General features: G+C 32.0%; 1 protein-coding gene across 1 annotated transcript in view; it reads right to left on the minus strand.

The window, feature by feature from the left end:
* LOC122042937 (probable inactive ATP-dependent zinc metalloprotease FTSHI 5, chloroplastic) overlaps window positions 1-17,231 on the minus strand; it is a 60,781-nt gene that overhangs the window by 17,018 nt on the left and 26,532 nt on the right. The window contains exons 13-15 of the mRNA XM_042603336.1: window positions 2,326-2,445; window positions 785-970; window positions 607-681 (exon numbers count right to left, since the gene is read on the minus strand). Of these exons, the coding sequence (XP_042459270.1) occupies window positions 607-681; window positions 785-970; window positions 2,326-2,445 (381 nt within the window). The remainder of the gene's footprint in view (window positions 1-606; window positions 682-784; window positions 971-2,325; window positions 2,446-17,231) is intronic.

A 17,231-nucleotide genomic window follows, 5' to 3' on the forward strand; every position in this document is an offset into this window, starting at 1 on the left:
TGGGTAATTAAGCTTTCTCCAGGATGATTTTGTAATCTTTACAAATCTTTCTATCTCTCTTCCTAATCATAAGAAAGTCAATTTCCAATTTATTATTTCACTTATGAACATAATTACGTGTTCTTCTCTTTTCTTAACAAACATATTAACTAATATAACGTCATGCTATTGCAAAATCTAATATAGTTTTTCCTTCTTCATTTCTTGTTCCAAAAGCATAACTCTCGTGCACCCTCTTATATTTTTTATTTTTCACTCCGACATGTCAATTTAGATTGTCTCCTATTAAAATCATTTCATTGAGTGGAACATTTTGTAATACTTCCATCTAGGGCATCTTACAACCTTGATTTGATATTTACATCGAATCCTACTTGAGGTGCATATATGCTAATTACATTCATAGTTTCTTTCTCCACCTCTATCAAGAGAAGAGAAACAAAAATATAGTAGGCCTAATGTTTCTGATCATAAATGTGTACTCATATTTTACTCTTACAATGTATAATTCAATTCTAGAAAACATCATTCATTTTTTCTTCAATAAAGCATTGAAACATAGGTAAAAAAAAGGAGAAATTTAAAATTCAAAGAACAGATAACTACTTCTTTTCTGGTGATATAAATGGCAGGACTGTCATTGGGACTCCATCCATATTGAATTACCATCTGCGTACAAATCTGTACTTGACAAATATGATTATAGGAATCATCAAGATAAGTAACAGTTACTAGGATCATGTAAAAAAAGAATTTGACAGCTATTAATACAAATTAAACAAACCTCTTGCGCTTGCTTGAGTTCCGGTATTGACAAGAGATTTTCTTCCCCAAAAGGAAGCAGCATTTGCGATGCAACATGTGAACCAAAACAAAATACAAGTTTTTTCTCCAGATATGACCTTGATTCCAGATTTCCATTCGAAGAACCTTCGTTCTTTGCTTTTGTAATCTTTGTACATCCAATCCCCTAATATGCCAAAGGATATACTAAGAAATATTGCTAAATATGTTTTTCTGTTAGGAAAGAAGAGGTCATATTTACTTGTAAATAAAAAAAAAAATCAACGAAGCAGATAGAAATGTAATGTAGGGAAAGAATTCATGAAACTACAATCTAACAAATGCTAGATACAACTTAGAAAATATAAATTGACTAACATAGAATCAATAGAATATCATGAACTATACCCTAACCAAAACTTTTTTTTCTTAGATAATCCAGCCAGACAAATGAAACATTATCATTTTTCTAAACTAAGAATAAGAAAAAACATGTTCTGAACAAACTTTTTTTTTTGCAATGGATGAACTTTTGTTCTCCATTTTTATTTATTTAAATAATATTAATCCAGTAAAGTAGTGAAAATAAAAAAAAATTTGTCGTCATGCACAATTTTGGAGAAATATTAGTTAAAAGAAATATAACAAATTGAACATGTTACATTTTATCTGTTCACAATCACCAATAACCTTTTTTCCCATTGATAAATCATTGAGTGATATTGAACTCTCTGAACCTTATTTAATTGTATTGTCTCCACCAGCGTTGATCTTATATTATCTATTCCTTGGTTCTAATTGATTGAGGTATCTCCTACAAGTATGGGGTGTCATAGGTTCTTGTTAGATCTCAAGTTTGGCCTCGCAATTTTCATTCTCCACTCTCAGATGAGAATGATTCAACATCCTTTGCTACTACAAGGCATTGCTCGATGGCGTCTCTACTACAGAAAGTTTGGGATGCTTGTGCAAAAAACAAAGAAAAGTGAACTGAATTGTGTGCACCATTCAATTATTGCTGATGATACAGGTACTAATGACAGCATGAGGAGCTTAATGACAAAATTTTGTTTTGGTCTTGACAATATTCAGCAAAAGAATTAAAAGAGAATGCAAATGTTAAGAGGGACATTCTTGTGTGATGTACACTCCTTATTGAGTGTCATATATGTCAAATTTTAGTTGTTTACTTTTGTAAGACAATTCGACTTGTTGAAGAGGAGCAATGAAGCGAAGGTATGTATAGGCAGAAGAGGTGGTGGTGGAGCTAGTTGAAGAGGGGCAATGAAGCGAAGTATGTGTAGGCAGAAGAGGCGGTGGTGGAGCAAGTGGATGCCACCTTGATAGGGCAGCTGGACAGATGAAGAGTGGCAGTGGCAACCAGAGGCACCAGTAACCAACAGTGACAGTGGCAACAACATACAGATACATATTCCTCTTGCAAGAAAAGTAAACTAAAGTGACATAAAAGAAATTTGTCTATTTATTACATTGAAGAATAAAAACAAAAGCTCAGGACTGAAGACAGAAAAAGGGCATTACCTCCCAAGCAGTAGGCTCCAACCATACATTTTCAACTACATCAAAATTGGGTAGAAGAAGTGTAATAAGAGAACGACCAGCTGCCCAGACAGCATGTGGAAATTTTGTCTCCCTTGTCCACTAACAAAAACTATCCCAAGTTATCAAAAAGAAATGGGAAAATATTATGGAATGCGGAGACACATATCAGTTAAAAGCACACATTAAGTGTCATTAGCAAGAAAATCTAGCTAAGCCAATCCACTTGTTGAGATTGGGCAAGTCCAATTCACTTTCATAAGCTTACATATGTGAGGAAGAGCTCGAGAATATGAAAGTATAAATTGGAACCTTCCAGTTTTTTTCTTTTCCCTTGAAAAGTGTTACCAATCAAACTCAACACACCTAGAATTCAAAATTAAATACTCCTAACTAACAAAACCAAAATCATAATGATATCATAGTTCAAAGGTAGTGTTGTACCCAACAAGTTGAAAGGAACAATATTGGATGCATGTAGAAAAGAGAACAATTAAACTATATAAATAGGTCATATTGGTTCATATCATAGTCCGTATAGGCAGTAACCACCAATTAGAAATTCTTCTTCAAGGACATAATTCCTTATCAACCACCCCTACCTCCAACTCTAGTAACCAAACTAATGGCATACTGAGAGGAAAAAAATTGGATTGCATTCATAAAAGAGAACTATTAGACCATATATATAAGAATTTTGACAAGACACCTAATGACATAATACCCCATATGAGACACATGGGATTAAACCCATAACATATATTAATTTACATCATTCTAGCATTCCCCATCAAGATCAAGCACATATAATATATATTCATCTCGTTAAAATTTCAAAATGGAAAAAAAAATAAAATAAACTAAAATACGCTCAACTAAAATGACAGACATAATCCAAGTACAACAATTAAGATTATTGATGGCATAATGCTGTAGACTAATCTTTAAAAGAGTTGATGAATTGTAATCAAATCCACTTGACTATAATTGTCTTCCTTAACAACCCTCAAACTGAAGATATAGTATGACTTTATAAAGTATTGAAATTTGTGAAGAAATAAAGTGACAATTAAAAAGAGCAGTTAAGAGATCTATTGTCTGCTCCTGTGGCAAGGAGTTAACATCAAGAGATCAAATAAAATTTTATCTTAAAAAGATGCAAAGAAGTCAAATAGGAGATTTATTAAAATTATGTTATCTACTCGAAAAAGGATGTTGAAAAGCAGGGATACAACATCTCGAGTCATGTCAGACAAGTGAAACTTTTCTTTCTGCCTACCGGCCAACACATGAGATCCTCGATACAGGGCGGCAAGCGGCCATCTTCCTTCGCAATCCGTCTTCCTTTGTGACTTCTTATTTCCCACCCAAATGAAACTTAGCTCCACCTCCATGTCAAAATGTTGAAGCATCTTGTTTGAAGCTTTCAGCGGAATCCTCCATGCTGAAACTAAAGCTTTATTGGACTTTAATGCCAACTCCACTCAAGGTACCTCCTCTTCCTCCACGATGAAATTGAAACCCTAGCTTCAACAGACTCCAATCAGCTCCACTTCGGGTACACTTCTTCCTCTTCCTCTACATTCTACTGTCTTTCCTTTCTTTTCCTTTGGCACTTGCATCTCTTCTCCTTCAGCAAACCTCCAACACTAATCCAGCTCTTGCTCCTCTTTTCCTCTTCCTCCATCATTAGCAAATCCTTCTCCTTCAGCACACCTCTAGCGCCAATACTAGAACTGGTGGCACAGCATTGTCTCATGCTAGCCAGGGACCAAAAACTTAGCTCAACTCAAGATTTCAATCTCTAGTTGAAAGAAAGAATAACTAGCCTATATTTTGGAGTTGTAATTAAAATAAAAGTGGCTAAAATAAGTGTCACAAACAAAAATAAGACTATGATTCTAATATTTCCTCTAAGAGAAAAATGTCACAAGAAAATTGAGTTAAGCTATATTTCCTACAAGGGGAGAAAATTTGAAAAGAAACAAAGTCCAAAAAGATATCCAATCATGCCTTCCCCTCTATTTTCTTTTGCAAAATGTAGCGAGAGGGAATGAAGATTATTTTTTCTTTAGTCTGAACCAAAATTGTTCTTGTCCAATTAGTGAGGAATTAGTAAAGAGAGATTAAGTAAATTTTTATCTTCAAGAGACACAAAGATGTCAAAGTGGAGATTGATTAAAATTATAATATCTACTAAAAAAAGATGCTGAAAAGGAAAGGTTTACAATTTTGAACCATCCTAGAGTTTTTGTCTCTAATCGAAACGATACAATTTGGTTAATGCAACCGTGTTTTCTATTTATTTGCATTAATTTAATCACTTTAGACTTGCAACTAATTTTTTTTAAATTTTTTACTTTAACCAAATGCAAATTGTATAATTCCTTTGTTTCATAATAATTTTACTTTTTCATTCAGTTTATATTTGATTAATTTAATCAACTTAGATTATTTTTTAGTTCTACCTCCTCTCCTTCATCTTTCCTCCAACACCTGCATCCCTTCTCCTTCAGCAAACCTCCAACACCAATCCTACTCTTACTCCTCTTTTCTTATCCTCTTTTTCCTCTTCCTCCTGCATTGGTGCATCCTTCTCCTTTAGCACACCTTCCAATGGCAATACCGGCACCAGTGGCATTATCTCATGTCGTCTAGAGACCAAAACCTCAGCTTAGCTCGAGATTTCAATCTCGGATTGAAAGAAGAAATAACTAGCCTATCTTTAAGAATAGTAATTAAAATAAAACTAACAAATGTAAGTGTCACAAACAAAAATAAGAGTGTGATTCTAGTATTTCCTCTAAAAACATGTCAAAAGAAGACAGAGTTAGTTTATAGCTCCTAAAGGGGAAAATTTAAAAAGAGAAAAAGTGCAAAAATATCTCCAATCGCCCCTTGCCTTCTATTTTCTTGTGCAAAATGTGGAGAGAGAGAGGGAAAGGACTGAAGAAATTTTTTATTTAGTTTGAATCAAAATTGTTCTTGTCTAATTAATGAGGAATTTATGTAAAGAGAGATTTAGAAAAGTTTTATCATCAAGAGACACAAAGATCTCAAAAAAGAGGAGATTGATTAAATTATGAAATGAAGGAACTTGAAAAAGCAAGGTTCAAAATTTCAAACAATGGCGGAGTTTTAGTCAAATGGAATATGATTTCGGTATTGTATCATGTCATGTCGGTATGATTTCAATACTTATTTAATTGAATTAATAATAGTAATGATTAATTTTATTGTAAATATTTGTTTAATTAATAATTAATTAAATTGCTAATACATGTTTGTTTGACTAATTTAATGACCTAGGACTTGCAACTAATAAATTTTTAATTTTTAACATTAATCAAATGTAAATTGTATAATTATTTTCACCCATTACCTTCTATTTTCTTTTGCAAAATGTGGAGAGAGAGAGAGAGAGAGAGGGAAAGAACTGAAGAAATTTTTTATTTAGTTTGAATCAATATTGTTCTTGTCTAATTAATGAGGAATTTATGTAAATAGAGATTTAGAAAAGTTTTATCATCAAGAGACACAAAGATCTCAAAAAAGAGGAGATTGATAAAATTATGATATGAAGGAACTTGAAAAAGCAAGGTTCAAAATTTCAAACAATGGCGGAGTTTTAGTCAAATGGAATATGATTTCCGTATTGTATCATGTCATGTCGGTATGATTTCAATACTTATTTAATTGAATTAATAATAGCAATGATTAATTTTATTGTAAATATTTGTTTAATTAATAATTAATTAAATTGCTAATACATGTTTGTTTGACTAATTTAATGACCTAGGACTTGCAACTAATAAATTTTTAATTTTTAACATTAATCAAATGTAAATTGTATAATTATTTTATTTCATAAAAAGTTTACTTGTTTTTCTATTTATATTTAATTAGTTTAATCACCATAGGTTGCAACTAATTAAGTATTAATTTTTAACTTTAGTTATTGGTAAATTGTATAATTTTTTATTTCATAATGATTTACATTTAGTAAAAAAAATAACCAGAAAATAAAACCTTTTCCTTTTCCTTGCTCCTTCATAAACTGGGGGTTTGATTCCAAATTTTGACACATTGGAATAATTTTAGATTTCTAGGCCTAAGAGACTTTAAATGTTAGGGATATAATTTTTGTTTAAAAGTGTATCTTTGTATAGTTGTATGTAATTATATGGGAAATTTATTTATTAACATGTAATAAAAAATTGTGCATTAAATATTATTTTATTTATTGTATTTTATTAGATAAAAATGTAAATAAAACTCTTGGATAAAGTGAAATAATTTAAAACCCTTAGTTTTATTTTGGTTTTGTTTATTTTTCATAATTACAATTATTGAAATGGACAAAAAAAAAAAAGAGATAAAGAAAAGTCTTCCAATTTTAGATATAAAATATTAAATTAGATTTTAAATTTTGTAATTAAATTTATTGAATTTTATAAGTACAAATTTTTTTATACATATAAACTTCAACACAAATTTGATTAATTTGAAAATTTTAGATTTAAGATTTTTCCAATAAAATCAAATTCAAATAATATAATTTTATCTATTCTGTGTGTATATATTATAATTATATATTTGAATAAAATACACCAAAAAGTAAAAAATAAATAAATATATTATTTTCATAACTTAATCAAATAAATTTTTATTTAATCAAAATATCTGTGTACCAAATGTCTCGGGAAAAAAAAAAATTCTCCTACCCCCTAGCCAACTTGACGATCGGCTATAAGCTAATCTCATAATTTACCTCTCTTCACATAACTTGGGACGGACAGTAAGGGGCATCTAGGATGAGTGTAATCAACTTTTGCTACCATTGATGCACAAACCAAAATGATATAAAAACATAGGAAAATAAGTAGAAACTTGACATGATCAAGTTGAACACTAATTTTCTTATTGCTTGCTTGTATGAGCTTTTAAGATTAAAAAAAAGTTGCTAAAGTTAGATGCTAAAATTTATCCTATTTAATTTTTTTTACTTAAATTATTTTCTTAAAAAGTTTAGCCGTTTGATTAAGGTAAATGAAACTAATATTTTAAGTTTAAGAGACCGTACAAGTCAATTTAAGATTAGGTGGAGTCTATCAAGTAGACATAGTTATTAAGATCAAATGGATTCAAATCGTGATTGATTTGGATTTATTTTGGTTATTTTAATACTGAACCAAATTTATATATATAATAGCTCAATTTAATTGTATTTATTTAGGTTAGTGTTATTTTTTAAAGATTAAAAATTATCTAATTATCTCCTTCCTCTCAAACCCCGATATCAATCTCAAGCCCAGATGAAATAGGATGAGAGTTGTATTAGGTTGTTTGTCGGACAAATGTTAAATGAATCGATCCATCAAAACATTATGTTAATGTTAGGTTGTTCTTGAAAAAGTGTTGCAAGATCTGAATGTAACATCTCAACTAGAACCGCTACATCTCCATGAAAATTTGGATGTAATGTTAAATATGAAGAGTTCTCACACCATAAGTTGCATAAAAATAAATATTATAGAAAAATTAATTGTCTAAAATATCAAACATGAACATAAGAATGTTCACTAGTAAAAAAATAGAGGCAATAGATATAATGATTAGGAGAAAAAATAATATTTGGTGTACAATAGAAAAAATGGATAGGAGAGAAGTAAAAAATGATAAAGAACTTGGGTTTTAAATTATGGTTCACAGGAAGAAATAAAACAAGAAAAAGAATAAGTGTTGTACATAGTTATGAAATAGTAAGAGTTAGAAAAGGAGATAGGATTATAACTCTCAAGATAGTAGTGACAAAAGAAATTATTAATATATATACACCTAAATAAGATCAAATGAAAATAATAAATCTAGATTTTGGGACAACATAGATAGTATTGTTAGTACCACGTGATAGTTTTGATATGATCAACTAAGTCAATTTAGGTCTTGTTATGTTTTGATATCCTTGTGTCTAAGTGTGCAGGAACTTAGGAGCATAGGGAGTCGAGCGAAAGACGCAACTAGCGAGAAGAACGACACGGGAGAGAGTCGACGAGCTCAGTGCTTCCGAGGGACGAGGTGCTGCGGAAGAGTACGTTGCCGAACGAGAACGAATCGCGCAACGTTTCCGAGGGACGAGAAGTCGGAGCAGAAGGTTGCTCGAGAAGGCCGGAAGATGGGTTCAGGTGAGCCCTATTCCGGATAGTCAAAATCATTTAAGAAAACGGAGCACGCTGACGGACAAGAAGGAGGTGCGCGGCGTTTCCGAGGGACGAAAAGCCGGAGCAAAAGGTTGCTCAAGAAGGCCGGAAGATGATTTCGGGTGAGCCCTATTCCGGATGGTCAAAATTACCTAAATGAACGGAACCGGAGCGAGAGCCCGGACCGAAAAGTCAACAAGAAAGTTGACTTTGGTCCGAGCGCCCGGACCACAAATATTATCAAAATGTGATGTGGCGCAATCCGTTGCAAAGTGGATAAAATTCTATCCATGTCCAGGCACCTGGAACGCTTCCAGACGCCCCGAACAGGGCTATAAATACAGTCTTGATCCTAGAAGCTAAACAACACTGAAAAAGATAGAAAAGAACACTTGTAAATGTTCAACCTTTTGTTTAGGTTTGTATCTGAGTGCTTTAACTGTTGTAAGAGGCTTCTCTGCCTGAAGGAGATTTGATAGTGAGTTTACCTGCCTTGGATTAGCAATCTCCTGATTGTAAACCAAGTAACTCTTTCTGTGCCTCTTTTCCCTTATTTAATTAGTTTGTTAATTCTTTTATGCAAATGTTTGTTTTAATCAAGCTGTAAAAGTTCGAGAAAGGTTTTTTGTTTGAATTTATTGTGCAGGGTTATTCACCCCCCTCTAGTCGGCCGCCAAGGGACCTACAATTAATATCAGAGCGAAGTTGCTTCAGAAAGACTAACCGCAGATCGAAGCACAAGAATAGCTGGAGCTAGCATTTACCCACCAGTATTCGAGGGAGCGTTCGTATTTTGGAGACGTCGAATGGAGGTATATTTTAAAACTAATTTCAATATTTTACTAACGATTAAGAACGGTTTTGATATGCCTAAAAGCTGAGAAGGAAAAGAACTCGAGGAGCATTAATGGACTGAGAAGCAGCACAACAACTTTATGGCAAATGGTAAGGCTGAGTTCCACCTCCTTAGCATTCTGCCTGTCCAGGATCTCGACAGAATCAGCGAATATAAGAGTGCAAAAGAACTTTGGGAAAAGTTCTTAAAGCTCTAAGAAGAACCAAAAACAGTCGAATCCAACTCCTCGATAGACACCGAGTCATCGTCAGAAGAATCCAAAATCGAGGAAATTGTCGGAACAGCTCTTATAGCCGAATATCTACCTGAACTCAATAAAAGCTCATCCTCAAAGAGCATCAAGAGCATCGATCAAGGAGGAGCAACATCAGAAGGAAACAACACTTCAAGAGGAGCTTCAGGCTATGGGATCGACAAGGTAAGTCAGGTACGATCTCTACCTCCTAATAAGTTATTTCAGTTTATAAAAATATTATCAAAAAATGCCTGTAAATTAGAAAAAGAAAGTGAAGAGTGAAAATTAACTTTAACAACATCTTGTCGACTAGATAAAAATTGAAAACTAGAAATTAAAAATAGAAATAGAAAATCTAAAAAATTCTACATGTTCGAATATAGCTATTTCTAATTTCAAAAATTATCAAAGACTAAACTAGCACTTTAGATATCATAAGAGTCAAATCAGAAAATTGTCAACAAAATATATCCTTAAGAATGATTAACCCAGTTGGAAGGAACCTATATTGGGTTCCAAAATCATCCTTAAATTAAAAAATTATTATGCATGTTTTATTTTTAATTTGATTTCATATTCTTGTTTAGATTTATCAAATAAATTGTTCTGCATAATTTCTCTTAGAAATTAATTAAAATTAAAGTTTTACGAGAAAGAGAATTTCATTACTCATTATGGAAAAATTTAAAATTTTTTATTATTGTATTATTTTTCTATAAATTTTTTAACAAAATTCCTATTCATCGATTTAAAATATCTTGCAGTGCTACTTTTTACAAAATTTACTTTTCTGTGAAATTTTATCCTTTTCTTTCTAAGAAAATTTACCTTAAAATTTTGTGACCATTGGTGAATTTTCTATGAATTATTTATCCAAATGCAAATTTTTAACATTAAAAATTTTTAAAAATTCAATTCTTTAACATTTATTTTTTCTAGAAAATTACTTACTATTATATATTCTCAAAAAATATTTCACGATTTTTCGAAGTTAATAACTATTTTTAATTATTTTTTTGGAAAATATGTATTTATGCCGAAAAGAATTTAATTTTACTTAAAATAATTTTAATCGTTTATGAAAAATGTTATATCTGCCTTAAATACGTTTGTTCAACCGTTATAAAACTTTCAAAATCTTTTTTCAAATTATCTTTTTTCAAACCCAGTTTATAAATTGAAAACAAAAAATATGTCTTTATCTAGAATTTAAAAGTTTATTCTTTTATATTAGTCCACGTTTTTTTATTATTAGTATCCCTTCGACTCTACTTTTTCAAAGCTATATCTTTGCTTTACCCCTATTTTTAATGTGATCAGAGGGAAAGAATTAAAAGTCTAGGGGAAGGTAACATTGATTTTTTTTTGCATATTATTAAAAATTACAACATTTATACTTATTACCTTACTGTTATTTATGTTTGATTTACCCTAACTTGACTTGGATTGTTCATCAAAAAGGAAGAGATTGTTAGTACCCCGTGATAGTTTTGATGTAATCAATCAAGTCAAGTTAGGTCATGTTATATTTTGATGTCCTTGTGTCTAAGTGTACAGGAACTTAGGAGTACAGGAAGTCGAGCGAAAAACGCAACTAGCAAGAAGGACGGCACAGGAGAGAGTCGACGGGCTCGATGTGTTCGAGGGACGAGGTGCTGCGGAAGAGTACGTTGGCAGACGAGAAGGAAGCGCGCGACATTTCCGAGGGACGAAAAGCCGGAGCAGAAGGTTACTCGAGAAGTCCAGAAGATAGGTTCAGGTGAATCCTATTCCAGATGGCCGAAATCACCCAAGCGAGTAGAGTACGCTGGCGGATGAGGAGGCGCGCGACATTTCCAAGGGATAAGAAGCCGGAGCGGAAGGTTGCTCGAGAAGGCCGGAAGATGGATTAGAGTGAGCCCTATTCCGGATGGCCGAAATCACCTAAGCAAACGGAACCGGAGCGAGAGCCTAGACCGAAAAGTCAACGGGAAAGTTAACTTTGGTCCGGGCACCCCGACCACAAATATTATCAAAATGTGACGTGGCGCAATCCGTTGCGAAATGGATAAAATTCTATCCACGTCTAAGCGCCTGGAACCCTTCCAAGCGCCCTGAACAGAGCTATTAATACAGTTCTAATCCCAAAAGCTAAATAACACTGAAAAAGATAGAGAAGAACACTTGTAAACGTTCTACCTTTTGTTTAGTTTTGTATTCGAGTGCTTTAACTACTGTAAGAGGTTTCTCCGCCTGAAGGAAATTTGATAGTGAGTTTACCTGCCTTGGATTAGCAATCCCCTAATCGCAAACCAAGTAACTCTTTCTGTGCCTCTTTTCCCTTGTTTAATTAGTTTGTTAATTCTTTTATGCAAGTGTTTGTTTTAATCAAGCTGTAAAAGTTCAAGAAAGATTTTTGTTTGAATTTATTGTGCAGGGCTATTCAACCCCTCTAGCCGACCGCGAAGGGACCTACAAAGTACTGCAAAATATTCTATCAAACGAAATGATTTTAATAGGAAGAGATCTAAATAGACAAGAGTGAAAAATAAAAAATACGATAGCGTGAATGGGGTTATAGGTTTAGAATAAGAAATGAAAGAAAAACTATATTAAATTTTGCAATAACATATGACCTTATACTAGTTAATACGTTTTTCAAGAAAAGAGAAGAATGTCATATTCAAAAGGAGTAATAAGTTACAAGTTAACTTTCTTATCGTTAGGAAAAAGAATGAGCTTAGGTGCAAGGTAAAATTGTTGTCATGTGGTCTAAAGATCATATGTTTGAGTAGTAGAAATAGACCCTTCCTCGAGACCTCGCATGACGAGAGTTTCATGCACTGACTGTCCTTTATGGTTAAAAAGAAGGGTATAAATATTTATAAAGATTGTAAGGTCATCTCTAGAGAAAACTGAACTACCCAACATACGTCTTAATAGTGTTGGATATGTACCTCAAGTATAGTATCAATATAAGGAAAATATGCACAACTCTTAAAATTCAGTGGTAGAAGTTAAAGAATGGAAAACAAAACATATTTAACAAGAGAGTAAGAGTCTAAGGATAAAGAGGAATACATGGCGGCTCAAATATGACATGGGATAAGATGACATTAAAGTTAACCATGATAGTCAAGAGTATACTCGGTGAGTTAAAGAGACGTGCCCCACCAAGTAAAAGAATCTTGGTGATGAAATGAGAAAGCAAAAGAAAGAGTGAAGGAAAAATAAATAGCCTATAAGGTATTTTACATTTATAAGAACGAGAAAAACTTTAAAAAGTATATAGTAACAAAGAAAGAGACCAAGAAAACGGTAAATGAAGTCGTAAATGAAACTTTTAAACTCCTACATCGACAATTGGATTAAAAAAAGGGAAAGAAATATTTATTGAATAGCTAAAGAAAGAGAGTAAAAGACAAATGATTTTATCCTAATAAGATGTATTAAAAATGAATACAAAAGGGCATTATTGAATGATGAGAAAATTAAAGAGAAATAAAAGAGGTATTTTAATTAACTTTTTAATAAAAAAATTTAAGTGACCAACTTAACTTAGTTAATTAAATCAAAGCTGTTTAGAAATTTAAAATTTTATTATAGAATTCAAATTTATAAAGTAGAACAAGCTTTAAATGGGAAATAAAATAGAAAAGTAGTTTGACTAGATGATATTTCGATAGAGGTATGGAAATGCCTAGAGAAATAAGGTATTGAATGACTTACAAAGTTATTCAATCTGATATTGAACATAAAACATGTTTGGGCAAGTACTATAGTTTCATTATATAAGAACAAAGGAGAAATACAAAATTATGTAAATTATAGAATATTAAACTAATAAGTCATACCATGAAACTTAGGAAAGAGTAATAAAAAAAAGACTAAGGAAGGAGATGATCGAAAATTAATTTGATCATGCTTGAAATATCTACAATAGAAATTATATATCTTAAAACTAATTGAAAATTATCAGAACAGAAGCAAGACTTACACATAGTATTTATCGACCTAGAAACAGCTTATGATAATTCCAAGGAAAATTCTATGGAGAGTTTTTTAAAACAGAGGTATTAGCATAGCATATATTAAATTATATGGCAATGTAATTACACAGAGTGAAGATTTCAAACTTAATAACTAAAGCATTCCCATAAAGATAGGGTGACATCAAGAATCAGTTTTAAGCCTCTATCTTTTTATACTAATCATGGATGAACTCGGCACATTCAAGCCTAGTATATGTCGTTTGTAAATGATATTATTTCAGTAGATGAGACACATAAAGGAGTAAATGTTAAATTCGACGTGAAATGCTGGAAGTGAAAGATTTTAGACTTAATAGAGTAAAAACAAAATATATTAAATTTAAGTTTAGCAATATTAGACATAATGAGACAATTAGAGTTATTTGTAACGGAGAGCTTTAAGTATTTAGGATCATTTTTGCAAAACGATAAATGGATTAAGAGAGATGTCTTACATAGAATATAAGCAAGATAGTTATATGGAGAAGAGCGTCAAGAGTTCTTTATAATCGTAAAGTAGTTCCAAAACTTAAAAGGAAGTTCTACAAAATAACAGTTAGATGTGCTATATTATATGAAGCAGAATGTTAGATTGTGACTCGAACACATAAGTAGAAGATGTGAGTCAAAGAGATGAATATATTAAATTGGATGTGCGGGCATACAAGGATGGATAAAATAAGAATATTAAAGAGAAAGTCCGAGTTACACTTATTGAGGGAAAACTATGGGAGACGCGATTAAGATGGTATGGATATATACTTAGACGACCAATAAGTATACCAGTTAGGCAATATGAAATTATGACACATATATAAATCAAACAAGAAATAGGAAGACCAAAAAAGACTTGATTGACAATAATACAATAAGATAAAATTTATTTAAATATAGATGATAATATAGTAAAGGGATAAAGCCTAATAGCGTAGAAAGATTGATATAACCAACTCACCAAGTGGGAAAAGACTAGATTATTATTGTATCTCCTTCCTCTCTCTACTCTTCCCTATTTTTCTTAACTACTGTCTTTAGATTAGGGAACATCTACCACTATAATGCCACCACTTCCCATTTCTAATCCTCCTCTCCTTCTACCCTCTCCTCTTCTATCTCCTTCGGTCTCTCTACTCTCCTCCGTTTTTGTCATTCTATCATGTAGGCCTTGTTGAAGTGTCTCGTATGCCAGCATGTGATGTCAAATTCTACTCGTACATGCTGGCACAGCTCAACACCAAAATAATGGTTGAAAGAAAGAATAACTAGCCTATTTTTTTGAAGTTGTAATTTAAAAAGTAACAAATATAAGTGTTGCAAACAAAAACAAGAGTATTCTAAGAGAAAAATGTCAAAAGAAGACTAAGGCTATGCTTCCTATAAAGGAATAAAAAGTGTAAAGAAATCAAGGTTTAAAATCTCGAACCATGCCAAAATTTCAATCACTGACCGGAACAATGCATGGTGTCGGTAATGGATTGGAGTTGAAGGAAATGAAGTATAGGAAGAAGGCATTGTCTATACCAAGCATAATTTTAAATTTTGTACTATGCCGGATGAAACGATCAAAACATATCATTCCGCTAAATTATCAAAAATTCTGTGCTTCATCTTCTTCCTTCAGCCTCTAATCTATCACCGGCACCATCTATAAGATTGGCGGCGCCATACTTGAGTAGTATCTTTCTAGTTAAAGACAGAAACTACACCTTATTGTCGAGTGGTATCGAGTTTCGGTGATTTACCAGAATGATATGTTTCAACTGATTCAGTCAGCACAATACAAGATTTCAATCCATGAAAGAAACAACAAAAAGTTCACTCCAATTTTTTTACCTCCCATTTCTTTAGCAAAAGAGAAGAGAGAGAAGGAAGGACCAAAGAAATCTTTCCTTACTTTGAACCAAGGTTTAAAATCTCATGTCGTGTTGAAGTTTCAAATTTTGACAAGAATGATATTATTTCGGTATCATATCAATGTTTCGACATATGGTGTTGCTAAAGAATTGGATGGAAAATAAGAAGGTGAAAAAGATGAATGAGAAGGGAACACATGTATATTTCTAACTCTTATATGGGATCCTATAATTTTAATATTATATATTATAACAAAAACTTAAAATAATAACATAGCAAGTCAAAAGGTGTCAAATATTAGTATAACACGATACTCATCGATATGATTGATACAACACGACAAATTACCTGTGTCGAGTAGTTTCGAATTTCAATAATTGCGCATCATGATAGATAATAATAACAAATAAATGTACAAATTTAAAAAAAAAAAATCCCTCTTTTAAATAGATAATCTTTTCCCACTACTATTTCAAACAAGTTCTTATATTGAATTTTTTTCTTTAGGAAGAATTTGATTATCCATTTATGGGCGGTAAAAGGTGAAACTGTCAAATACGATACGAATACGGCGATACGATAAATTTTGAAAATATAAGATACGATATGGCTAGGATACGATAATCAATATATATATATATATATATATATATATATATATAGTATTGAAAATTAAAAATTATAAGCTGGAAGAGGATTATATTCAAATTTCTAAATCAAATCTTTTTAACAAAATGATTAGGGTTTAAGCACTTTAGAGGAGTAGAGGGCAGAAATCAGAAATAATAATCTAGGGCTTACATGGCGAGAGGCATCGGCGTCAACATCAGTGTTGGCATTGGCGTCGATAAGAGGTGAGAGGCGAGTAGGATGAGAGGCAAGTAGGATGAGAGGCAAGTAGAAAAGGATTAGTGTTTAGAGTTTAAAAGCCAACAACACAATTCATTTTTATTAATTATTTTCCAATTAGTCCTAAAATTTTAAGTTTTTTCAATTAACCCTTAAAAATTTTAAATATTTTCAATTTTAGCCAAACGTATCTTAGCTGTGTCCAAAACCTATCCGCATGATCAAACCTCTAAAAAGTCAACGACGCATTTTTGGCCATATCCGATATGCATATTTGTGTATCGTATCTGTATTCGTGTCCGATACTTCAAAAAAAAAAAAAAATCGGAGTATCTGTGCTGCATAGAATTGACCCCAAGACCTATTAAAACAACCACACATGCAAGTACCAACTAAGAAAATTAATATCTTGATGCTTCAGGCAGAGGCTTTATCTGCTACCAAGGAGTATCGAGTATCGACCATTGAGAGGGAAAATATTATGTATTCACAAAGGAACTATGGCACCATAGATATATACTCCAATAAACCATCTGATAGCTAAATGTTCATGTAGGACTAAATTCATAAAATGTAAAACTATAAACTACAATAGCTTTAATTGTTCTATTGTAGCATTGAGTCATTCGCATGAGTGACTTTTGATATCATAGGGTCACAGATCAAACATAACATGGTATTGCAGCAAAAAGTTTGGAGATTGGGGTAAGAATACTACCATTACCCTGTGTCATTAACTAAATAAACTAGTTAAATCAATCCACTTATTGGGATTGGACAAGTCTAATTCACTGCATGCCTATATATGTGAAGGAGAGCGCCAGAAAAGAAGCAAACTAGATTTTGTTAATTAATTACCTAATCAAACTCAATACACCTTGATT

This window comes from Zingiber officinale, chromosome 2A (assembly GCF_018446385.1).
Source record: "Zingiber officinale cultivar Zhangliang chromosome 2A, Zo_v1.1, whole genome shotgun sequence".
Classification (NCBI taxonomy): Eukaryota; Viridiplantae; Streptophyta; class Magnoliopsida; order Zingiberales; family Zingiberaceae; genus Zingiber; species Zingiber officinale.